This window comes from Salvelinus sp. IW2-2015, linkage group LG35, assembly GCF_002910315.2.
Source record: "Salvelinus sp. IW2-2015 linkage group LG35, ASM291031v2, whole genome shotgun sequence".
NCBI lineage: Eukaryota > Metazoa > Chordata > Actinopteri > Salmoniformes > Salmonidae > Salvelinus > Salvelinus sp. IW2-2015.
Window position 1 is genome coordinate 2,059,372 of NC_036874.1, and position 27,020 is coordinate 2,086,391.

Genomic DNA, 27,020 nt, shown 5'->3' on the forward strand with positions numbered 1-27,020 from the left:
GGACCTGAGATCAGCGTATAGCAACACCAAGCCCCGACCCTGGATAGGTATAGCTTAACCAAACCCCGACCTGAATCACGGTATAGCTAACACACCCCGACCCTGAGATCAGGTATAGCTAACACAACTCCACCCTGAGATCAGGTATGCTAACACAACCAACCCTGAGATCAGGTAAAGCTCACACCAACCCAACCTGAGGATCAGGTAGCAGTAACACACCCAACCTGAAATCAGAGTTAGCTAACACAACCTGACAACCTGATCAGGTACAGGTAACACAACCGAACCCTCGAGATCAGGATAGAGCTAACACACCACCCTGAGATCAGTGGTATCAGTAACACAACCCAAGACCTGAAATCAGGTATAGCTACACAACACCCGACCCTGAGATAGGAGACCTAACAACCGCGACCTGAGAAATCAGGTACAGAAACCACGACCGGTGCAGGACAGTACAACCGACCTGAGATCAGTATACGCTAACACAACCCGACCGTGAGATCAGGTATAGCTAACACAACTCCAACCCTGAAATCAGTATAGCTAACACAACCCCACCCTGAGATCAGGTATAGCTAACACAACCCAACCTGAGATCAGGTCAATAACACACCCAACCCTGAGGATCAGGTAGAGCTAACACAACCCACCCTGAGATCAGGTAATAGCAACACAACCCCAACCTGAGATCAGGTATAGCTAACACAACCCGACCTGAGAAATACAGATACCCGCGATTACAGATAACACAACCAACCCTAGATCAGGTACGCCAAACCATTAGTAAGCTTCCAACCCACCTGCAGTCAGGTTACAGCTAACAACCCCGACCTGAGATCAGGTATGAGCTACACAACCCAACGCCTGAGATATGTATAGCTACAACCCACCTGAGATCAGGTACGAAGTACACAACGCGCCGACCTGGAATCAAGGTTAGCTAAACAACCCCGACCTGAAATCAGTTATAGCATAAACAACCGACCCTGAGATCAGGTAGTAGCTAACACAACCCGGACCCTTGGAAATCAGGTAGAGCTAACACAACCCCGACCTGAGTCGTAGTAGCTACCACACAACTCGCGACCGTGAGATCAGGTAAACGTTAACACAACCCAACCTGAAATCAGGTTGAGCTGAACAACAAACCCGAACCACTAGACACAACTGATCAGGTAGAACTAACACAACCCGACCCTGACGATCACGTAGTAGCTAACACAACCCAACCTGAGATACGTGATAGCTAACACAACCCCACACGCTGCAATTCAGGTATGCTAACACAACCCGACCCTGAATCAGGTACAGCTAACTACAACCCCGACCTGAAGATCAGCGGTACAGCTAACACAACCCACCCTGAGATTCAGGTAGTACACACAACCCACCCTGAGATCAGGTATACGCTAACACACCCGACCTGAATCAGGTAGAGCTAACACAAACCCGACCCTGAGATCAGGTATAAGTTACACAACCCGACCCTGAGAATCAGTTAGCTAACACAACCGACCATGGGTAGCTACCACCACTGAGATCAGGTAGAGCTAACACAACCCACAACCTGGAATCAGGTATGAGTTAACACAACCCCGGAACCTAGATTCAGGTTATAGCTTAACACAACCCGACCCTGAGATAGAGTAAGTAACACAACCCCGACCTGATAGGTAGATAACAACCCTGATCAGGTAGAGCTTAACACAACCCCGACCGCTGAGATCAGGTAATAAGCATAACACAACCCCAAACCTGAAACAGGTATAGCTTACACAACCCCGATCCCTGAGATCACGATCACTTAACCACAACCCCGACCCTGAAGATCAGTAGATAAACAACCCGACCCTGAGTGATCTAGTAAGTAACACAAACCAACCCTGACAGGTTACTAACAACCAGATACTAATACTAACACACCCGACCCTGAATCAGGTATAGCTAACACAACTCCACGACCCTGAGATCAGTAATAGCTAAACACCCCAACCCTGAAGATACGTATAGCTAACACAACCCCAACCCTGAGTTAGTAGCTAACACAACGCCAACTGCGGACAGCTAACATCACCATAGGTATGCTAAAACCCTGAGCAGTCATAACACAACCCCGACCCTGAGATCAGTACTAGCTTAACACAAACCAACCCTGAAGATCACGTGTAGCAGAAACCACAACCCCAACCTGAGATCAGTTAGCTAACAACAAACCCGACCCTGAATTCAGAGAGCTAACACCAACCCCACCTAGATCAGGTATAGCTAACACAACCCCGACCCTGAGATCAGGTATAGCTAACACAACCCCGACCCTGCATGATGTACCAATGGACTATAGCTAACACAACCCCGACCCTTGAGATCAGTAGTAGCTAAACACACCCCGACCCTGAGAATCAGGTAAGCTAACCACAACCCCGACCCTGAGATCAGGTATAGCTAACACAACCCCCACCCTGAGATCAGGTATAGCTAACACAACCCCAACCCTGAGATCAGGTTAGAGCTAACACAACCCCAACCCTGAGATCAAGTAGAGCTAACACAACCCCAAACCCTGAAATCAGGTATAGCTAACACAACCCACCCTGAGATCAGGTACAGTAACACAACCCCGACCCTGAGATCAGGTAGAGCTTACACAACCCCGACCTGAGATCAGGTATAGCTAACAACAACCCCAACCTGAAATCAGGTATAGCTAAACACAACCCGACCCTGAGATCACTTACACTAACACAACCCCGACCTGAGATTCAGGTACAGTAACCACAACCCCGACCCTGAGATCAGGTACAGGTAACACAACCCCGACCTGAGATCAGTATAGCATAAGCAAACCCCGACCCTGAGATCAGGTATAGCTAACACAACTCCAACCCTGAGATCAGGTTAGCTAACACAACCCAACCCTGAGATCAGTATAGCTAACACAACCCCAACCCTGAGATCAGGTACAGTTAACACAACCCCAACCCTGAAATCAGGTTGAGCTAACACAACCCAACCCTGAGATCAGTAGAGCTAAACAACCCCAACCCTGAGATCAGGGTAAGCTAACACAACCCCAACCCTGAGATCAGTAGAGCTAACACAACCCCGACCCTGAAATCATATAGCTAACACAACCCCGACCCTGAGATCAGTAGACTAACACAACCGCGACCCTGAAATCAGGTAGAGCTAACACAACCCCGACCCTGAGATCAGTATAGCTAACACAACCCCGACCGTGAGATCAGACGTTAAACCAATGATCAGGTAGAACACAACCCCAACCATCGAGTATGAGATCAGAGAGCTAACACCAACCCCAACCTGAGATCAGTTAGAGCTAAACACAACCCCAACCCTGAGATCAGGTAAGAGCCTAACAAACCCCGACCCTGAAATCAGGGTACAAGATAACACACAACCCCGACCCTGAAATCAGGTACAGATAACACAACCCCAAACCCATGAGATCAGGCTTAGAGCTAACACAACCCCGACCTGAGATCAGGGTAGAGCTAACCACAAACCCCGACCCTGAGATAGGTAAGAGCTAACACACCCCGGACCCTGAGATCAGGAGAGCTAAACACAACCCCGACCCTGAAGATCAGGTAAGCTAACAACACCCCGACCCTGAGATCAGGTAGAGCTAACACAACCGCGACCCTGAAATCAGGTATAGCTAACACAACCCCGACCCTGAGATCAGGTATAGCTAACACAACCCCAACCCTGAGATCAGTATAGCTAACACAAACCCGACCCTGAATCAGGTAGACTAACACAACCCCGGACCCTGAGATCAGGTAGAGCTAACAACAACCCCAACCCTGAGATCAGTATAGCTAACACAACCCCAACCTTGAGAACACGTATAGCTAACACAACCCAACCTGAGATCACGTATAGCTAACACAACCCCACCCTGAAATCAGGTAGAACTAACACAACCCCGACCCTGAATCACGTATAGCTAACACCAACCCCCCTGAGATCACGTATAGCTAAACACAACCCCAACCCTGAGATCACGTATAGCTAACACAACCCCGACCCTGAGAATCAGGTAGAGCTAAACACAACCCCGACCCTGAGATCAGGTATAGCTAACACAACCCCGACCCTGAGATCAGGTATAGCTAACACAACCGACCCTGAGATCAGGTATAGCTAACACACCCCGACCCTGAGATCAGGTATAGCTAACACAACCCACCCTGAGATCAGGTATAGCTAACACACCCACCCTGAGATCAGGTATAGCTAACACAAACCCGACCTGAGATCAGGTATAGCTAACAACACCCCAACCCTGAGATCAGGTAGCTAACACAACCCCAACCCTGAGATCAGGTAAGCTAACACAACCCCAAACCTGAAATCAGGTATAGCTAACACAACCCTACCCTGAGATCAGGTAAGATAACACAACCCCACCCTGAGATCAGGTAGAGCTAACACAACCCCACCCTGAGATCAGGTATAGCTAACAAACCCAACCTGAAATCAGGTATAGCTAACACAACCCAACCCTGAGATCAGTACAGCTAACACAACCCCGACCCTGAGATCAGGTACAGATAACACAACCCACCTGAGATCAGGTACAGTAACACAACCCCGACCCTGAGATCAGGTATAGCTAACACAACCCCGACCCTGAGATCAGGTATAGCTAACACAACTCCAACCCTGAGATCAGGTATAGCTAACACAACCCCAACCCTGAGATCAGGTATAGCTAACACAACCCCAACCCTGAATCAGTACAGATAACACAACCCCAACCCTGAGATCAGGTACAGCTAACACAACCCCGACCCTGAGATCAGTATAGCTAACACAACCCCAACCCTGAGATCAGGTATAGCTAACACAACCCCGACCTGAGATCAGGTACAGACTAACACAACCAACCCTGAATCAGGTACAGATAACACAACCCCAACCCTGAGATCAGTACAGCAACACAACCCCGACCCTGAGATCAGTATAGCTAACACAACCCAACCCTGAAGATCAGGTATAGCTAACACAACCCCCGACCCTGAGATCAGGTACAGATAACACAACCCCGACCCTGAGATCAGATAGCGCTAACACAACCCAACCCTGAAATCAGGTTAACAGCTAACACAACCCCAACCCTGAGATCAGGTATAGCTAACACAACCCTGACCCTGAGATCACTACAGCTAACACAACCCGACCCTGAGATCAGGTACAGATTAACACAACCCCGACCCTGAGATCACGTACAGCTAACACAACCCCGACCCTGAGATCAGGTACAGATAACACAACCCCCAGACCTGAAGATCAGAGCTATCAGCTAACACAACCCCAACCCTGAGATCAGGTATAGCTAACACACTCCAAACCCTGAGATCAGGTATAGCTAACACAACCCCAACCCTGAGATCAGGTATAGCTAACACAACCACATCACATACTGTATATCAGTTACAGTTAACCCAACCACAATCCAACCAAGTGCTAACAGTCACTATCTGAACAATATGTGTGAAATGCTTGATAATGTATGTGATATCAACAGAGAGGTATATTTTCTGGGTAACCTAAACATTTACGGGCATTCATCAAGCTGTCCACTCAAGACAAAGCCTCAAACTATAACAAGTGCCTGCAACCTGGTTCAGGTTATCAATCAACCTACCACTGTATTTACAAACAGCACAGGAATGAAATCATCCAAATGTATTGATCACATCTTTACTAATGCTGCATAAATCTACACATCCATCAGATATAGTGATCAAAATATAGAAGTTATATCTAGGAAAACCAAAGGCTGGGCCTAATATAGTGTATAAGAGATCCTACCGAGGTTTTGTAATGATTCCTATGTTGAAGATGTAAATAATATTTGCTGGTCTGTGGTTTGCATTGAGGAGCAACCMGACGTTGCACTTGATGAAATTGCTTATTCCAGTTACTAATAAGCATGCACCCATTAGGAAAATGAATGTAAAAACTGTTAAATCCCTGGTTGAGGGATGAGGCAAAYGGAATGGCAAATAAGTCTAGCTGCACAGCCGATTGGCAAACTTACTGTAAATTGAGTGTTGTTGCTACCATGCTGTGTTGTCATGTCATGTGCTATCATGCTGTGTTGTCTTCGGTCTCTCTTTATGTTGTGTCTCTCTTGTCGTGATGTGTGTTTTGTCCTATATTTTTAATCCCAGCCTCCGTCCCCACATGAGGCCTTTTGACTTTTGGTAGGCCGACATTGTAAATAAGATTCTGTTCTTAACTGACTTGCATAATTAAATAAAGGTTAAATAAAATAAAACATTTTACTTAACTAAACAAAAAATATGATTTTRTTTTACTATGAAACAAAGATAAAGGATGACAGTAAAAAGCTTTGGAGCACCTTAATGAAATTTTGGGCAAAAAGCCAAACTCAGCTCCATCCTTCATTGAATCAGATGGCTCATTCATCACAAAACCCACTGATATTGCCAACTATTTAAATTATTTTTTCATTGGCAAGATTAGAAAATGTAGGCATGTAGCCAACAACAAACTCTGCCCCTACACATCCATGAATAACTGACTAAATTATGAAGGACAAACATTGTAATTTTGAATTCTGTAAAGTGAGTGTGGAAGAGGTGAAAAAATMATTGTTGTCTATCAACAATGACAAACCACCTGGGTCTTACAACTTGGATGGAAAATTACTAAGGATGATGGTGGACTATATTGCCACTCTTATTTAATCTCTTCAATCAAAGCCTAKAGGAAAGTGTGTGCCCTCAGGCCTGGAGAGAAGCAAAAGTGATTCCGCTACCCAAGAATAGTGATTCCGCTACCCAAGAATAGTAAAGCCCCTTTTACTGGTTCAAACAGGCAACCAATCAACCTGCTACCAACCCTTAGTAAACTTTTGGAAAAAATGGTGGCAGCTGACTAGGCCCCTTACTTTTTTAAATCTTTACTAATGACATGCCACTGGCACTGAGCAAAGCCTGTGTGTCTATTTATGCTGATGACTCAACATCATACACGTCAGCTACCACAGGAAGTGAAATCACTGCAACACAACAAAGACCTGCTGTCAGTTTTAGAATGGATGACAAGTAATTAGCTAGTCCTAAATATTTCTAAAACTTCGACTAACCATTCACTAAACCCTAAACCTCAACTTAATATTGTAATGAATAATGTGTAATCCTGGATTAGAAACTGTCAGTCAAAACATATTGATGCAACGGTAGCAAAAATGTGGAGAGGTCTGTGCGTAATAAAGTGCTGCTCTGCTTTCTTGACATCGCTATCAACAAAACAAGTCCTACAGGCCCTAGTTTTGTTGCAGCTGSACTACTGCCCAGTCATATGGTAAAGTGCCACAAAGAGGGACATCGGCAAATTACAGTTGCCCCAGAACAGAGCAGCACGGCTGGTCCTTAAATGTACACAGAGAGCTGACATCAATAACATGCATGTCGATCTCTCATGGCTCAAAGTAGAGGAGACATTGACTGCATCACTAGTACTACTTGTCTTTGTGAGAGGTATGATGCTGAAATTATGAAAGCACCAAGCTGTCTGTTCAAATGACTAGCACACAGCTCAGACACCCATGCAGGGGCCAGGGGACCAGGGGTCTCTTCAGTCTCCAAGTCCAGAACAGACACCGATAAACACACAGTACTACACAGAGCCATGACTACATGGAACTCTATTGCACATCAATTAACTCATGCAAGCAGTAAAAATCTGATTTGAAAAACAGATAAAARTACACCTTATGCAACAACGTGGACTGTAAAGAGACGCACACACATTGTAATGTTGTTGTATTGTGGTATTATCCATTTTGTATTGTAGATACTGAATGTAGTGGTAGAGTAGTGGTGTAATAATGTGTTGTATGATGTACTGTTTTATTTTGTTTGGACCCCAAGAAGTGTAGCTACTGCCTTGGCAGCAGCTAATGGGGATCCTTAATAAATACAAATACAAAACTCATATCAGGTACAGCTAACACAACCACAACCGTTACTGTATATCAGGTATAGGTAAGACAACCACAACCCAAACACAACCCTGAGATTAGACCATTTCACAACCACAACCTAAGCAGTTTTTACAGTAGACCTTAAAGGTGTTACAAATAGGGATTTTTTATGTAATTTCAGAAAATGTCCATAATATACAGTATCTGGCGCTAATTGGGGAATGATAGAGTTTCACAGTATTATTTATCCGCCAGTGTTGTGATATTCACCTATTGATTTTTCCAGCCAGAGCGGCATCTGTTGTCAAAGCTGTTCTGACTTTGTGGCTGTGTTAGTGGGAATTGCTCTGTCATTTCCTGGTTGCATTTTCCGTTTATGTGAGAAAACAAGCACTTAATAGTGTAAGGAATCATGGCACTAAATCACTGTGAAATATATTTTCAATAACAAAAATATTGTTACTGTTACTTCCGGTTTTGGTCCACCAGCTTTAAACAGCTGTAAAAATTATATTTTTGTATTATTGAAAATATATTTCACAACATTTAGATGGTACAATGACTCCCTACACTATTCAGTGCTTGTTTTGTCAACTAGATAACACAGCCAAAGTCCGAACAGCTTTCACAGTTTGACAACAGATGCCGCTCCGGCAGTAGAAAACAATAGGCGAATATCACTGCCAATCACAACACTGGCGGGTAAGTAATTGTGTGAAACACTATAATTTCACTATTAGTGCCAGATATATTATGGACATTTTCTGAAATTACAATGCAAAAATAAAAGAAAAAATGTCTAGCATCTTTAACTATCACAACCAAACTTGATATGAACATGCTTGAGAATAACCTGCACTGTAGATTCTAACTATTCTCTCTCTCTCTCTCTACAGGTGACTCGTGGCTGTGTGGTGGTGGTGGTTGGGTGAACCACACTCGCTGCAGGCCTTTCCCAAAGACTAAATATGGATGCTACCAGCCTTCTGTAATTTCCATCAGACCGGGATGGGAATCCTCTTCCCCCCAAAGCTGCATTTAACATTTGGCCTGCTGCACCACTTGGACTACTGCCAGGACCAAGGCTGGTCATCATGTTCTGACCCAGCGGCTGAATGGACCCTACGCACAACGACTCGTACTTGTAAAGACAAAAAAGAAAAAGGACTTCATTTTATTACATGGGGGTCTGAAATAGATGACTGGTGTATTTTTATCAGATGTGTTTAATGTAGAAGGTTTTGCGTTAACAATCTCAATTAAGAACTCCAGTAACATGGCCTCTGGTTKTGTAGCTTGTGTCATCTCAGAGGGAGGGGCTCTATGGGTTCACCCTCTGATGGCTCTGTAAAGTATGTCCCCTAACTCCTGCTATTAGTGTTACAAGTTACATTGGAGGCTCCTAAACATAATGCCTGGTTCCTATGGAATGAGAGGTTTAAACAGCGTTTTTAAATGTGAGGGGAACTTTGAATGCCACTCAGTATTGACAGCCTCCCTCAAAGCATCTTTCAATCATACCTTTTTCCACAAGTAAAACACAACGGTAATTCCYCACGGTTTTCCTAACAGGAAGTATAAAGAGGTGACATTCTCAGAGGCACCAGTGTATGGGACAACTGCCTTATTACTAGAGAGAGCTGCTGGTCACTTTTAAAATACACATCTCTGTTCTCTTACTGTTCTAATCCTCTCSATTTTGTTAGATTAGGAAATAAAACAATTTCTCTTCACACGGCCTCAGTCAGAGGGATAAACTGCTAGTCAGTTGCCATGTCTCAAGGGCTGCCCGCTCGCCCACTCAAACACTCCCTACGGTACTGTGGAGTTACCAAAGTAGACTCTGAATTTAACAGACTCTTTCGCATAAAGAACTAATCTAGACTGTTAAGGCCCGACATATATTGTTGTTTTAAGGATGATTGTATGGGGAAGCAGTCAGTTTACATAGTTAAGCTGTTCTCATAACGATCAAGAGACAAGTAGCATAGCCTAATAAAGTATGCAGGCTGATATTTATTGGGATGACTCATGTACTGGAGGCAGCTCTGTAGAGTGGTCACTATCTGGCACAGCCACAGTCATAAAATCTGATTTGAAACCTAACCACACTGCTAAACATAATGCCAAACCAAATTTGTGTTTTCATTAATTTTGACAATATAGCCAATTTTGACTTTGTAAGTGGCCCATCTAGTGGAAACCGCTCAGTTCTGCTTCCAGGGCAAGACTCACGACAATAAACGTCAACCTGCATAAAGTACATGGAGACATTTCTCACTGTTATTCTAATTCTGATGTGACAGCTCCCCCCAGAGGATATGTACACGCATGACAATCACACACCAGTCATAGACATGAATGAATGTCAAACGATGTCATATTCTTGGGTCTCTGTGGCAGCCTATGGGTAATACATCATCAGTCTAAAAACTTTTGAAATCTTTTACCAAACAATACTTGTGTGACATGGATTGTTTTTGGACTAGTAACGGCCAAATTATACTTAGTACACAGGTAGGATTAAAAGTTGCCAGTCTTTAAATGAGTGTGCATGTTTAGAACACAGCTCTCAATACCTGTTGCACTCAAGTGTGAATGGGGAAATATGGGTCAGGGGCACTGCATTGTCTTATATGCATAATTTATGTCATTCACTTTGTGAATCCACAAATTGTACCCGTTCTCCAGCCCCAATGGTAAGGCTGGTAATCTGGGGCATTACTAAATCAAGCACCTTGTGAGGACAACTATTCCCATGGTTGTATTTAAACTGGACTTCTGTATTTTCATTAACTGGAGTTAAGATATTTAATTTAAAAATATATATATTTTGTTTTTTTAACATGAGGATCACATGTACAGGTAATATTGTGAAATCGGCTTACAAAAGGATAAATTCTGCAAAAACGATAACTGAAAGCGTTTACAGCTTTTCTTTTGCACATGATAAAACCATGCATTGTAAATACATTTTCTGGTCTTCCTGACAATTTAAAGCCATTGGTGAGTGGAAGTATTTGAATGAGTATTGTTCTACCAGCTAAATCATAACCTACTTATTAACAATAATATAGCCATCTCATGGAACTGAATTAATGATAATGCTTTAGTCTTCCTAATGTACCCTATGACCTCTTACAAAGACAACTCAAGTAAAATATATAATTTTAATATGATTGTATTTTTGCTCTTTTGGTGAAATCAGAATGTTTTAGTGGAAGTGAAAACACATTTTAAACGAATACATACATACATAGATTATTTCTTAAGGAATCATCTTTCATTCACAGTGAAAAAAGTCAAACAAGTCCACAAACTGCATTGTCCTCCTCTACCCCTAAGCATAGTAAATGATAGGCTTGCCTGCCTGTGTGAGCCATGGAAAAACCACTGCTTTGAATAGGGCCTAGACAGGGCCCTGCTGTGGGCCCATTTCAGTGTTAAGTTCTTTGGGTGTTTTTCAGTTTGTGCCAGAGAAAAGCAGCAGGCCTACAAAACATCTGCCCACAGTGACAGGAGAAGGGCATCCGGCACTCTTTCCTCAGCTTCAAAGTTATGCTGTCACKTGGACATCTAGTCGTGTTGGAAGCTCCAACCATGTGCTGTGCGAGGCACTTTGCTCCGTCGAAGGTCTCCCCGCAGGCAGTGCATATGTAGCGGGTGGCCTGGGCGTGCTGGAGGTAGTGGCGCAGGAGGTGCAGCCGCCGCAGGAACGACCTACCACAGTGGCAGCGGTACCGCCGGGAGCCCCGGTGGAGGTAGCGGTGCTTCACACTGAGCGAGGGCTGCTGCGAGACGGCGCCGCACTGGCGGCAGGTGTAGGTGCCCTTGGAGCGCCAGCTCATCTTCATGCGTTTCTCCAGGGCCAGCTCCTTACTTCTATTCACAAACATACACATGATGCTWAGAGGGGCTGGGGCAAAGGCAAGGGTAAGGGGGGAAGACTGAGCTWGYGSGGGGGTAGGGACAGGTGAGAGGRGGATCATGGTGATTTTCCCCGGGGCKGAGGCTGAGACAGGTCTAGGGGATGGAGTGGTGGGTGCTCTGATAGGGTCCATGGCTAGGGTAGTGGGCCTGGGTGTCTGCTGTTGGACAGATTTTGCCTGATGGACAGTCTGTTGCAGAAGGTTAGAGAACTGCCCAAGGGTCTTTGCTGTGTTAGTCTGCGTGGGTGCCGTGACCTGCGGTTTGGGAGGGTTGGTCTGTGAGGCCACTGGGACCAGCCTGGCCATTTTCCCTGGACCACCACCAGTGTTGTCAAAGAGCAAGGTGGCCACCACAGGAACAGCTGGCTGGGAAGAGGTGGTAGTAGACAGCATTACTCTAGGCAGAGACACAGMAGACTGTCCAGCAGGTGTTAGCTGGCCAACTGSACTGGGGCCCTGATCAGCCACYGGGACTGGGGCCAGTCGTTTCAGCTCCTTYWTGCCACTACTGTAACACATCAGGGTGGAGCTACTGGGGCTCTGCRGGCCTGAGGTGGTAGAGATAGCCATGGGTACGAAGGAGAAAGTCGTAGCGGAGGACSCACCAGCTTGGGTGACCAGCTTGTCAGCGTGAGCCAAAACAATATGGTCCACCAGACTGCCKTCAGTAAGAAAGTAAGCTTTACACATAACGCATTGGATGCCCTTCTGTTTATTGCAGTACTTCATGTGATGTTCCAGACTAGTGAAGGGCCCTCTTCCGCAACGGACACAGGCACCTTTGTCAGGCGTCTCTGTGACTGGGCTCTGAACACGGGATTTGGTACTGTGATAGGAAATCATATGGTTGGCCAGGACATCACTAGAAAAGAAAAACTTGCACACAGAACATTGGATGCACTTCCTCTTAGAGCAGGTCTTCATGTGGTTGTCCAGATTAYTGAATGGCCCCTTGCCACAATGGTCACAGGTACCTTTGTCAGGGGTCTCTGATGGGATACTGTGAACGAGAACCTTATGGTCGGCCAGGGCTGTCTCTGTAGGAAAGAAAACGTTGCAAACAAAGCATTTGAAGCCCTTCTTCCCAGAGCAGGTCCTCAAGTGGATATCCAGACTAGTGAATGGACCTCTGCCACAATGGYGACAGGTACCTTCYGGGGTCTCMGAGTCKSTGRTCTGGACTTGGTATGGGATGCTCTGGACTTGGTATGGGGTTCTATGGACATGGTATGGGGTGCTGTGATAGCAYACCATATGATCAGCCAGGACCGATTCAGTAGGYAAAAAAACWTTGCACACAGAGCATTTTAAGCCCTTCTGCTTAGAGCAGGTCCTCATGTGGATGTCCAGACTAGTGAATGGTCCACTGCCGCAATAAACASAGACACCTTGGTCAGAGGTCTTTGATGTGGCGCTGTGATATTMAAGATTATGGTCCACCAGYYATTTCTCAGAAGGAAATTGGACTTTGCACTCAGAGCATTGGAAGGACCAATCCCTAGAGCAGCTCCTCAAATGGAAGTCCATATCAGTGAATGGCCCTCTGCCGCAAACAGCACACATAGTGGAAAGCTGTCCGTGAACTGAAACGTTATGGTTCTGCAGGGCCTTCCTATTATGGAAGAGTACTCTGCACTCAGTGCATGTAAGACCTTTCCAACTGCAGCTTCTCAAATGAACGTCCATATTAATGAATGGCCCTGTTCCACAATGGATACACGTAGTGGGATCAGGGACGTATGGGGGGGATGTGTCTTTTTTGGGACAGTTGTGGTTTTTGTAGATGGCCAGATCGGGGAAGACCTGGCGGCAGAACTCACAGGCGTACATTTGGCCCGATATGGCTTCAGAGTGAGCCCGAACCTGATGGTCCAACATGGCCATCTCAGTAGGGAAGACTGCTTGGCATAAAGAGCATTGAAAGTCCTTCTTCATATTGCAGGTCTTCACATGAAAGTCCATATTATGATACGGTCCTTTGGCACAATAGATGCAATAATAAGGCATGACTTGGGACAACTTGGTCTGGGGCTGCTTAGTCCGGGATGGCCGGGTCTTGGCGTTCCGTGTGCGTACAGGAGTGTAAGAAGACCCACTGGATTCCCCAGTGCTGCTGGACCCCGAGTCAGAATCTGATAACTCTTCTGGGTCAAATTCTGACTCCTGCTCAGACGAGGAGGGCTCACCATCTTCCTCAATAAGCATCTCAGCATCCTCGTCCTCTTTTTCGCTGTGGATGTCATTCTTCCTATCCTCCCCCTGTTTGCTTTTAATTTCCTCCTCTTCTTCACTCAGCCTGATGTCCTCCTCATCGATATCCGTTTCCCCGCTGCTCTCTGTTAACCTTTCGTTGTCTGTTCCTCCAGCGCTCTCAGTGTCTTCGCTATATTCACCCCCCTCTCCATCACTGATACCCTCATCCCACTGGAGGGGGGCGCCATCAACCTCAACCCCTCTCTCCAGTTTGACACGGATCCTCAGTGTGGGAGTCAGAGTGGAGGGGTCTGGTTTGACATCTTCCTCCTCCTCCTCTGATTCCTCCAGCCTATGTCTTGTCTTTGTCACTCTCCCATTGCTTTCCATGCTGTATGTATGGTCTAGGGTCACCGCTGAAGGTGGAGTACACTGTGCATTTAAAGTCTCCTCACTTCCATTCAAGCCATCATTTAAGGTGTCCTCATGGTCAAGAGCCACCACCGAAGGAACAGTATGCTGTCCCTTTAAAGTCTCTTCACTTCCATTCAAGCAATCATTTGAGTTGTCCTCATGTTTGAGGGCCAAGGCTGAAGGTAGAGTATACTGTCCCTTTAAAGTCTCTTCACTGCTATTCAAGACATTATTTGAGATGTCCCCAAGGGGTGTATTTAACAACTCGGTGAACAAGTGTATTCCTATGTGCTTGTTGAGATCCCACAAGTTGCTAAAATGCAGCTGGCAGTTGCTGCAATGGAGGACTGAGTTTGGGTGTGCGTTGACTAGGTGCATGGCCAGTGATATTGTGCGACTGAAAGTCACCCGACAGATGTTGCAGGACGTTGAGACCTTGGACCTATGGCTCTCAAAGTGTTCAATCAACTCCTGGCCAGACTTGAATTGCATGCCACATTCCCAGCACTTTCCCCCCAGCTCCATGGAATGCATGCCGTAAGCAGAGATGCTGTCCCCTGACAGGTCACAGTCATCGTCACTCGAGTCCTCTGGCATGGAGAACGGGCGTGGCACAGAAACCCTGGGGATCTCCTGCAATTCACAGCAAAATTACTTATTAGAGACAAAGTGAGTAAATGAATCAATCAATAGTTTACAAAGTGATGACTATTGACTGACCACAAATATATTATTGTTTGCCAATTGTTGCATATAAGGCAGACACTGGTGAACGTCAATAAATAGAGCCTTGGAAACAGTCTACAGAAAGATACAGCACACTCAAAGCCTAACAGCCAGAGTAGTTTTTCTTAATCAGTTCATTAAAGGATAAGTTCTGTATTTTGTATGTAAATGGKATTTTATAGACGTATGCAGACACTTTGTGATTTCACTTGTTTTTGAGAAACTTACCCCACCAGCAATACATGACATTCTGTCATTCCTAACTTGAATCACACCTTTATACTCCATTTTGTGCGACTCGAGCAGTTTCCCCTATCCATCTGTGCCACTTCTCCGTGTAGCCTGTGCATACGCACACGGAAAAGTATCATGGGTTACACGGAGAAGTATCGCTCGAGTCACACAAAATGGAATATAACATTGCGGATAAAMTTCGGAATCACACAATTTCATGTGTACAACATCTAAAGACCTGCATCACTATACTGAGAGAGTTGCTGTTTTAAAAAAAGATACGTACTTAGGTGTTTTTGGAGCCTTTGTTCATGTTTTATAATGCCCCTGCAACTGCTGAACAAGCATGAGGAAGTATATCGCTTGTGGGGTACGCTTCTCAAAAACAAATGAAGTCGCAAAAAAAGTGTCTGGGTACTTCTATAAKATGCCAGATACAGATTTGGTTCAAAAGAGTGAACTTCTCCTTTAATAGCCTACATAAGGAAAACATATAAAAAGTACCAAGTGTACAGGTGTAGAAATAAAGCTGAGGTTTTCAGAGGGTTCCCTGTCCTGCAGATGAGAAAAGAGAGAAAATAACAAGGCAGCCAATGGAGAGGGCATTGAGAGAGGAAAGAGAGAAGTATAGATAGAGATACATTCAAAAGGGATACAGAGACAATACCATTTCCATGCCAGACTGAATCGATTGAAAGGGAATTTGGGTTAAAAATGTAAACAATGAAAAATTCCTCAAACAAATTATCAAAATTGACAGCCATCAAAATTATATGCACTCTCCCACTGTACATAATTTGGGATGGATGACATACCACTGTGAACACTGATATGATATCATTGATAACTAATGTCTCTGGCCTGTATCAACAACTCACCGGTGGACTCTGCATGTGGCCTTTGTTCACATCCTCCAGTAGCTCCACCTCTGCCCCCACGGTCTCCTGAATCACTATGTCTTCCGGAGCCATCTCCATAGCAACCGTATACTGGCTCCCTACATTTTGAGGGACACAAAGTAAGCAAAAAGAAATCCACACAGACACAGACAGTGACTGACAGACACACACGATAAAGTGACATGGAGAAAGTCAGAATAACTTGCTACAGTATTACCACAGATAAAAGAAGCGTTAGTTGCCAGTTTCTTTGGCATTACTGTGTAGACTGATAGTTAAAACTCCCAAAGGCAAAATATTAGTTCTAATGTCACTTTCTGCAAAATGTTGCTAATATTGGCCAAGAGGGTTGCTAACTTCCATGATATTGTCCAGCTAAGCGCCCGAGTGACGCAATGGTCTAAGGCACTGCATCTCAATGCAAGAGGCGTCACTACAGTCCCTGGTTCGAATCCAGGCTGTATCACATCTGGCCGTGATTGGGAGTCCCATAGAGCGGCGCATAATTGGCCCAGCAGCGTCCGGGTTTGGCCGGGGTAGGCCATCATTGTAAATAAGAATTTGTTCTTAACTGACTTGCCTAGTTAAATAAAGGTTAGATCCCCTCTCTGCTGGTACTAGCGTTAGCTAGGCTACACAGATAGCCACTTAAAAAGTTATCAAAAATATGTTTTTACTCAGACAATCTAGGGTGTAATCATTAGTCCAAACAGTTGCAAATTGGACAAATTCTGGTAGGTCCCGCCCCGTTTTGTTTGCTTCCGTTTCCGAAACGATTTGTAACCGAATAGCGTCATGAATACACCCCTAACTAGATATGAGACAAGTTATTCCAATTATGTACTTCAGACTACACAGGTGTGTAGCTAGATCGCTCACTAACGTACAAGTTAACTCTCAAATGTGAGGATCACGTAACAATTTCTCTCCAATGTAATGACGCGCTCAATGCTGTTGTTATCGATCGAGAGAGAGAGCGCGTTCCCCCATTCGATAATGCCGTTGGTTTGGTGCACGTGCGAAATTGCCATTGATTCGTTTATTTTTGGACTTAAATTCCCTAGCTAACACCTACTACGAATTGTACATAACTATAGCAACATTTGTAAAAACATTACCTTTTATGTCCCTTTTAAACGTTAAAAATCCCTGCTTTGGCTTCCATCATTTATTTCCTGTTTTAACAGGAATGGGTGGAGTCAGTGTGAAGCCTACAGCTCCCAGTATGCACCAGTGGCCATCTTTGTAAACGCTATACTACAACTCCCAGTGTTCATATTATACCTTACGATTTCCACACATTTGCAAAAAAACGAACAAATAAAAATTCACAATTAGGCTACACATACTGCTGTAGAAATGACACACTGTACCTTTGTTTACCATAATGTAACCTCTGTCCATAAGGGCCTAATTTAATTTGATTTAAATGTGATGCCAAGTTGATGCCATTTCTATTATGTAATTAATTATTAGGCCTATTTTATTAGCTAAGTAGGGAATTTAAATGAGTAAAAATAGGACTATATTGTTGTTAAGTAGCTAAATTACTATTTTTAGGGTATATGTAGGACACTTTTATCTTCTCCACAGCTTAATGGCACAATCTAACGGCAATAATAAAGTATTGAAACCTTTCCGCATTAGTATATGGTATCATACCATATAGGCCTACAAAAAAAACACGTGGTTCTATTTGATTATTATTTATTCCGTTTTGCATCACTAGCTTCCATCCAATTGGTGACAGATTTTCATGCGAATATTCCAATATCGGCATAAAAACAATATGCGCATTTTCCCACCAGAGATGTTTCAAACAAATTGATTTGTTGCAGATAAAATACTGTGCGTGATGACGCAGTGCACATAAAAATTATATTTATTGTTAAATCCCATGTACCGAATAAAAATACAAGTTAAATGGGTTTCCATCTAATTACCATCTACAACAAAATAAAATGTTTTCAGGGCACTGGCTCATCACACATACATGTATTGCTTTGAAGTCTGTGCACTGTGCATTGAAGCCTAATCACATGATTTATTCTAGGTTCACTTAGAGGACATTTCAAAATCCATCTGAAATTATTGTCATCAACATGTGACACTCTGTTATATATATATATATATATATATATATATATATATATATAAATAAAAGAGTATGATTAGCTAAAAGTATGCCTGAACTACAGGAACGGTGCTACAATTTACTAACCACATTTTACACTGCATTTTCAAACGTTGGAACTCCAATCAGTTTACAAAACATGGAATTATGGGTTGTATTCATTACGTCTTGCAACGGAAACAGTTTAACGTTTAAGAACCAAACGGAAGAAAACAGCAAACGGAACGAAACGGGGAGGAACCTAGCACATACCTACTTGAATTTGTCCAATAGAAACTCTCGTAATCGGCATAATGAATACACCCCTGTCGTGCAGAAAAAAACACATTGAACTGCCCGGAACTAATGTAGCCTAGTCAGCTGGCTTCGTTTCCCAACGAAAGATTTGAGAGATGTACTTCAGCGTTACCGTCTTTTGTTTCCGTTTTGTGAATTCTATCTGGAAAGCAAGTAGCTAATCCTTCATGATAACCTAATTAATCGCATAACGTAAGTGTTAACGAAATAACTATGTCTATTGTAAAATGAAAGACGAGTGAAAGTGTTTTAAATATGCGTCGTTGGCCTGGAAAGACTAGCGTTCATTCAATCATTGTAATTTTCRCGGCTACAACTATGGCAATTTCCATGGTTTATTCATGGCTGTTCGTGTAGTAGGTATATCATCTATTTAGAATGTTCCTGTCCACTTTACCTGGACAGCGAGTTGATCTAGGTAATAATAATAATAATAGACATTCACCACTTACCAAGAGGAAGTTTCGCATAGTCGTGGTCACAGTTAAGTGTCCGGCTCCTGGTTCTCGGTTTCTCGAACATCAACTCCAAGACGAGCCGRTGCACTTTCCAGATTCCCGCGTTGTTGCGGGATGATAGTCGTCTTATTGGAAACGTCTAGGAACAGCCCCCGGCTTCAGACCCTTGCGGTCTGAGGAAGGAAGATAGTCGCCAGGGTTGAAGTGTAAGTTGCAAATATACAGAATGTGCTTCCTCGACGTATCTTAAAGTCTTTTCTAATTGCATGCCCCCACTTCTTCTTCAATTCATCAATGCTCGGGGGATATATGACTGTTTTTGTTTGGAATTTGAGCACTGCGGGACACTACAAACACGTATGTTTTTCGAGTCCGCCATTGGCATTTCTGTTGCAGGAAATGCGTCTACCCACCTGCAGCTACTTCCGCTTTTAAGAGCCAGGAATTGTGAATAGAGCCACCCTTCAGATCCATTCCACCCAAATATATTGATGTTACTGTAGCTATCAGTAGAGCAGTATCCATTACATTTGAACTGATGWTGTAGCTATCTGTTCCCTTTTTTATTTTGACAGTTGACCACAGTGTGCAACATGTCAGAATCTGGCCACAGTCAACCCGGGATGTATGGACAGGGAAGAAGGAGAAGGCGACGCCGAGACAGGGATGTGGGTCCCCCGGGGCAAAACCTCTCTGGTCCCAGTCGAAATTGAGAATATGTCCCCAGAGAACGCAGGGTAAGAACAAGAGTGCAGGAAAATTATCTCTATGGGCTTCTTTAGTTTATTGTAATTATTATCTGGTCTTTGAAGGATGCCAGTGAGGAGCTTCCAGGACCACTCCTTCAAAAGACCCCCATCATACTGGCCAAACCCCCCGGAGAACGGGTAAGGAGAGATGCTCTTGCTTAAGGTTGTTGTCTGTAAGCTGACTGAAGGTTTTTACTGAATTCAGATGCATGGGTCTTGACAGTAAATACAACAACAAGTATAATGCATTGGCTCTTGTTTTAGTCCAAGCCTTCCCAGAGTGTACCCATCAGTGGAGGCCAGGCTCTGGAGAAGCCCATCATGCTCATCAAGACCAGGGAGGATGGGGGGGAAACCAGGGACCCCTCCTGACGTGSCTTCTCCAGCCTCTGGCTCTGGGGCCTCAAAGCTAGAGAGGGAGGGCCAGCGCCCTACCCAACCTGTCTGCCAGATCCAAAACAGAGGCATGGGAGCGGCTGCTTCCAGTCAATACTGGTCAAAGACCACTGCTTTCTTTACTAGTGTCATCAGAGACATAATACAGACAATGAAAGAAAGGCCTCAGACCACCATGGATGCAGGACATGTCTACTGATCACAAGCATTACCCTAGCCATTATAAGCGTTTATTTACTGTAGCAGTGAATACAATCTCTAACACACTTACAGCTGTGATTGGCCAGACCAAGCTCGTCCCCCCTGAGAAGATGAAGCACAGCATCAAGCTGGTGGACGATCAGATGAACTGGTGTGACAGCGCCATGGGGGTAAAGCTCTTCTGATTATCGTTGTCATGCTATACATATGTGCAACATATGCAACTTTATTTATATTTATTTATTTATCAACTCCTAAATATGTGTGAACTGCACCATTTTAAACCCAGAGTTTTTAGGAGCTCAATGGTTAAGCACCTTACTGCTCAACACTTTTTTGTGAGTGCGTAGGGAAAAGGGGGCCTGAATATAACATGGGTCAATTTTAMGGTAGTTTGAGGTATAATGCCACCCTACCTCAAAAATATTCATCATCAATATGATGCTAACTAGTTAAAATATCCCATTTGGGATCTAGCTAATGATTAGATCAATAGGGAAAATGCAGATAGCAACACCATGTTTCAGCCAATTTATTTCTAGCCACTATGCCTTTTATTGGTTGGGCTACAGGTGATAATGTTTATTGCTAATAGCTTACCTGATAATATGGACTATGCATMGTCCAATATCTAAAAAATTATAAAATMTAATAATTCAGATGGTGTCAGCATAATTTTATTTTCAMTCATTTTGGAGAAGAATGACCTTTTTAAAAAATCGCAAGAACTGTGCTTCTCAGTCCTTATACATAAAAATTATCCGGGGAGACCCGGACCCCCCTCTTAACCCCCTCCACTGCGACCTTTTTCCCCACTGGTACACATTTTTCCAGAGGAAACACTGAGCCAGAAAGACATGTTGTGTAACAGTTGTGTTGTCCTGTGTTACAGTACCTAAGGGACCAGACAGACATGTTGGTAGTGGGAGTCATTGGCCTGCAGGGAACAGGGAAATCCACCATCATGTCTCTCCTGTCTGCCAACGCACCTGAAGAAGACCAAAGGTATTGTCCTATTGGCAATTCCTTACATGGAGCTCTTTCCATCTATAAAGACAGGGAATATTGTGTTGTATATTGTTATAGTCTAAATGAATGTAATTAAATTTGAAAGTAAACGSTAACAAATGGTTGTATTGTATCCCTGTGTCTGACACGCCTGTGTGTGTTTGTGTAGGGMCTATGTGTTCAGGGCCCAGACTCAGGAGATCAAAGAGAGAGGAGGGAACCAGAGCACGGGTATTGACTTCTACATTACCCAGGAAAGAGTCATCTTCTTGGACACACAGGTCAGATTAAAGCATCKGCGGTTAAGGCGAATCGCTGTATCTCTAATTTTGTATTTATCCATATACCATTCCTCTTGCTCCAATGTTATTTTCTATGCCAATATGTTCCTCCAGCCCATTCTTGGCCCCTCCATTTTGGATCACCTCATCAACCTCCCTCACACCTACAGTGGGCTCCAAAATTACTGGCATCCCTGACTGGCAATGCACAAACAATACTTAAAAAAATATAAACTATGTATTTATAGAGATAAACTCAAAATACCAACATGTGAAAAAATACTGTACTTTATTAATGTTTCAATGGAACCAACCAAAATCATTCAATTATTTAATACAATATAAATTTAACCAAAATCAAGGTTTCATAATTATTGGCACTCCTCATTTAGTACTTAGTGCAACCACCTCTGGCAAGGATAACAGTATGTAGTCTTTTCCTGTAATGTTTGACAAGGTTAAGGAACACATTTGGAGAGATTTTGTTGTCACAGAACCATTTCTGTGTGGATCTTGAGGTATGTTTCGGGTCATTGTCTTGTTGGAAAGTCCACCTACGGCCAAGTCCCAGCCTTCTGGCAGAGGCAAKCAGATTGTCAGCCAAAATTGCCTGATACTTGGTAGAATTCATTATGCCATCAATCTTAACCAGTGCCCCTGGACCTCTGGAATTAACACAGCCCCAAAACATCACTGACCCCCCTCCATATTTCACTGTGGGTATGAGGTGCCTCTCCTTGTATGCATCTCTGTTTCGACGCCAAACATGCCGATGCTGTATCTGACCAAAACGTTCAATTTTGGTCTCATCTGACCAGAGCACCTTTTTCCAATCATAATTTAAATGACGTTTGGCAAACTCTAAGCGCTTGCGTCTGTGTCTTGTGGTCAGAAAGGGCTTTCTTCTGGAACCCTTCCAAAGAGCCTGTGGTTGTGGAGGTGGCGTCTGATGGTGCTTTTTTAAACCTGGTGACCCCAAGACGCCACCAAGGCCTGCAATTCTTTCACAGTGATTCTTGGGGATTTTGTTGCTTCTCTCACGATCCTCCTCCCTATCCTGGGGGGTAAAATACATTTGCGTCCTCTACCCGTGAGGTTTTCAACTGTTCCATATCTTTTACATTTTCTAATAGTTGCCCTGACAGTGCTCAGTGGTATATTCAATCGTTTGTGGATCTTCTTGTAGCCAGTACCAGATTTATGAAGGTCTATGACCATCTGTCTCTTTAGAACTGTTAGTTCTTTTGRTTTCTTCATGGTGTTGGATGACAGTGGGATATTGCATGTGTGTTACCTCATTTTTATACCCTAGTGAAACAGGAAGTGATGTAATGGCTCAATATAGTTCTATAAGACTTAGATAAACTTAAATAAGTGGAATTTAATTTGTGGTTTAATTTTGGTAGATGTTATTTACAATAATCTTTAAGGGTGCCATTAATTGTGAAACCTTGATTTGGAGGACATTGATTTTTAATTAAATCAATAAAAAATGTTGGTTGGTTCCATTGAAACATTAATAAAGTACAGTATTTCTCACATGTTGGTATTTTGAGTTTATCTCTATAATTATATTGTTTATATTTGTTTAAGCATTGTTTGTGCATTGCCAGTTAGGGGTGCCAGTAATTTTGGAGCCCACTGTATGTGGAGATGCAGGTCAGTGAGGGGCCAGCAGGGGGCACTGGGCAACAGAGGCTCTAAAGGAAGGCTACTTTCTGTCTAATCTGATCCAGTCTTATGATTCAGTCTTGAAACATCTGTCTGTTTGCATAACGTGTTCCCATACTGTATGTTGAAGTCGGTTTGTAAGTTGTACTGTTCTCTCAAGGTTTTATAACTCACTCTTTCACCTCTGCTCTTTTTAATCAGTCTCTTCAGATCACTGCCTTCCTGTTCACAGTGTGCCACGTGGTCATTGTGATTCAAGACTGGTTCACTGACATCAACCTCTACAGGTAACCACCCCACCCGCCTGGGAAACGAGTCCATTAGCACTGATTTACTAATGCTTATCATGGGGTTTTCAAATCAGGGCAGATAGGATCATTATTGGAGGGTGGGGTTCTGTGTCTGAGTGTATTTTGGCTATGGCATTACCTTTTCCATTCATCCCCATGGAAATATTTTTGGGGAAATGATTTACACCCTCACATCCATTCCACTGTCACACCATTGGGAATGTAAGGGTGAGAAGTGCAAAGCAGAGACAAATGTCATTAAAAAGCCCCATAAAGTGTGCAGACATGGGTTTAGTTAGCATGTATTGACTGATCATGTTTTGGTTTCTATATGCAGGCACGTTGTCCATGCTGGACTGTAATATTTTCCCTGGACTGGACCGCGACTCCCTGGAAACAGCTCAACATGTTCCTGCTGCCCCTCATGGAGAATGAGGGTGAGGACAKGSTAACCAAAGCAGGTCAGAGCAAATACCATGTCTTAGTTTTCACACACGTCTGTCTATCTTTGTGGATATTCTCCTCTCTCATTCCTTTGTTATATTGATTACCCATGTCTGTGTCTTGGTGTTTTGTTCTAGGGTCCGGGGCCGCCCCTCTCTTCTCTCTCCTCCCGGGCTACAGAGGACACCCCACCTTCTCCTCTCAGGTCTCCAAGCTCCGCAGCCAAATCCTGGCCATGTCCCGCTGTCAGCTGTCACACACCATCCTCACAGAGAAGAACTGGTAAGGGAAGCACAGAGGGACACACGTGTTGTCGTGTCTGTCACTCACTGTATACATTTTGTGATTAGCTGGAAATGAGGCAAAACTGTACTCGAAAATATGTTTGACTGTTATGTTGTGACAGGTTTCACTATGCAGCTCGCATCTGGGACGGGGTGAAGAAGTCCTCAGCCCTGTCTGAATACAGCCGTCTACCGGCCTAGCAGCACTGTCAACCTGTTGTTATGAATATACTGGAGGAAATGGATGTCCCTGTCCTACATCAGGACCAGAAGAGACAGAGGGAGGTGGGTCTGGAGATGGACYGTGCCAGTACTATTGGGCTCACAGGTTCAGTCAGTGGTGATATGAGGTGCTTGATGTTGAGGAGAGGTCCATCTCATTGGGAACATATGGAACTACAGATAGTTCAACAGTTCAACTTCGGTGCCTCTGGCTTTGTAACAGAGGGAGAAAAAGGGACAGCTGATCAGATTCAGGTGTCAATGTGACCGTAAATAACCTTGCTAAGTGTCAGAGGATTCAGATGGTACAGAGAATGACTGACTTTGACTAACATGATACAAATGGTGAAAGTAATATTTAGTTGAAGCATACAGTGGTGCTTCATTTTTATTTCATAATATGTGATTGTCTAAATTATTTGTTACCCGGTTCACCTGAAATGTTCTGATTGTTTATTATGTAAAGATTGAGCTGAGATTAAGGGCGAGACACTTCTGCAATTTGACAAGAATTTATAAAAATATGATGTAAACATTAAACAGATATACTCTGTTATATCTCCCTTCTGATGTAGTAAGATAAGAACACCCAGCCAGATACATGTGCTGATCTCCATATGTTGGCTTGGAGAGCCTCATTCTTCCTCTGGTTGATTTTCAGGTTCATGTTGGGAATGGCTAACAGCAGGACATGCCTCCTTGAGAACAGGAATTTCCTTCTCCATTTTCTCCACCAGTTTGGGGAAGTCATAGAGATGTACTGTAACTGGAGATGAGGAAGACCTGAGGAGACTCCACACCATGAAACTAGAAGTCCTAAGTTGAGCAAAGCATATAACATGAAGACGAATACAACCACAACAGTAACTGTGTTTCCACTAACTTGTACAGTGATTTAATTTTTTTTTTTAGAATTTTTAAAGTTCGCATAGAAAATAGATGCGACAATTGTCTGCTAGGGTGAGTTTCCATTTAACTATTTTTTGATGAAGAAAGCTGGACGTAATGACATCAAGCCCTAAAAATATTTATTTATTTGGCTTTAAAGGGCCACTTTTTAACATTAGGCTTTATTCTACACCAGCACCATACCAGTGTGTACATACACTGAGTGTACGGAACATCTGCTCTTTCCCTGACGTGGACTGACCAGGTGAAAGCTATGATCCCTTATTGATGTTACCTATTAAATACACTTCAATCAGTGTAGATGAAGGGGATGAGACTGGTAAAATAAGGACTTTCAAGCCTTGAGACAATTGAGACATGGATTGTGTACGTGTGCCATTCAAAGGATGAATGGGCAAGACAAAAGATTTAACTGCCTTTGAACTGGGTATAGTAGTAAGTGCCAGGTGCAGGTGCACCAGTTTGAATGTGTCAAGAACTGCAACGCTGTTGGGTTTTTCATGCTCAACAGTTTCCCGTGTGTATCAAGAATGGTCCACCACCCAAAGGGCATCCAGCCAACTTGACACAACAGTGGGAAGCATTGGAGTCAATATGGGCCAGCATCCCTGTGGAACGCTTTTGACATATTTTAGATTCCATGGCCGAAGTGCAACTCAGTATTAGGAAGGTTTTCTTAATGTTTTGTACACTCAGTGTACATACAACATAATGTCATATTGCAATGAGAACATAGCATTTTACAAACAACATCATGTGACTCTATAAGGGAATACCCCAATAAAGTGCCATAAGGGATGGATGCAGATTAACACAAATATTCTTTACTTAGTTTATAACCAATGATGTTACACTAGCCGAATAAGCAGCGCATGAGTGAAGTCTTTTTATTTAAAAAAAATCATGATTTAAGTACCATTACGCTCAAACTCAAAATGTTGGTGTGTTAAACCAATATACAACGAATGAAGGGTGGTTTGCACACAAAATATACAAAACTTCCGAACCTCTTTTTTTTTGTTTTTCAGCAGGTCAGGGAATAAACTAACACAAATGTTTCGTTGTCCACCTTCAGTGTATGTCTGGTTTCAGACAGCAGTTATCTAGAGTGAGACACAGCCGTGAATTATAGTAATCAACAGGACCAAGTTTTACAAAACTTTTCTAATCAGATTTTGGCAATCTGATTGGATTAAATGTTAGAATTGGGTATTTCAAAACTGAAAATGAGATTCTAATCCTTGACACAAGTATGAATGATTGTTAACAACAGTTGATTAACAGTTGGTTG

General features: G+C 43.5%; 2 protein-coding genes across 5 annotated transcripts; one reads left to right on the forward strand and one right to left on the reverse strand.

The window, feature by feature from the left end:
• Window positions 1-7,822: 7,822 nt before the first annotated feature.
• Window positions 7,823-19,658, reverse strand: si:dkey-79d12.4 (zinc finger protein 836). Of its 4 annotated transcripts, none has more exons than XM_023980314.2 (4): window positions 19,269-19,658; window positions 16,365-16,483; window positions 15,991-16,041; window positions 7,823-15,159 (listed from the first exon to the last, which is right to left on the reverse strand). In XM_023980314.2, the coding sequence occupies exons 1-4, from the start codon at window positions 19,336-19,338 to the stop codon at window positions 11,434-11,436; spliced, it is 3,966 nt and encodes a 1,321-aa protein (XP_023836082.1). In that variant the 5' UTR covers window positions 19,339-19,658; the 3' UTR covers window positions 7,823-11,433. The 4 variants fall into 4 exon arrangements, with proteins under 4 accessions (XP_023836082.1, XP_023836084.1, XP_023836083.1 ...); XM_023980316.2 differs by lacking the exon at window positions 19,269-19,658 and adding an exon at window positions 17,504-17,589; XM_023980315.2 differs by lacking the exon at window positions 15,991-16,041.
• Window positions 19,659-19,867: 209 nt separating this feature from the next.
• Window positions 19,868-26,788, forward strand: LOC111958974 (nonsense-mediated mRNA decay factor SMG9). Its single transcript, XM_070437304.1, is given in 16 exon segments — window positions 19,868-20,011; window positions 20,087-20,161; window positions 20,288-20,368; window positions 20,370-20,512; window positions 20,685-20,790; window positions 21,513-21,625; window positions 21,798-21,909; window positions 22,024-22,078; window positions 22,428-22,504; window positions 23,782-23,867; window positions 24,098-24,105; window positions 24,208-24,265; window positions 24,267-24,331; window positions 24,452-24,596; window positions 24,721-24,883; window positions 25,482-26,788. Coding segments are annotated over 15 exon segments (1,347 nt in total). The 3' UTR covers window positions 24,800-24,883; window positions 25,482-26,788.
• Window positions 26,789-27,020: the final 232 nt, after the last annotated feature.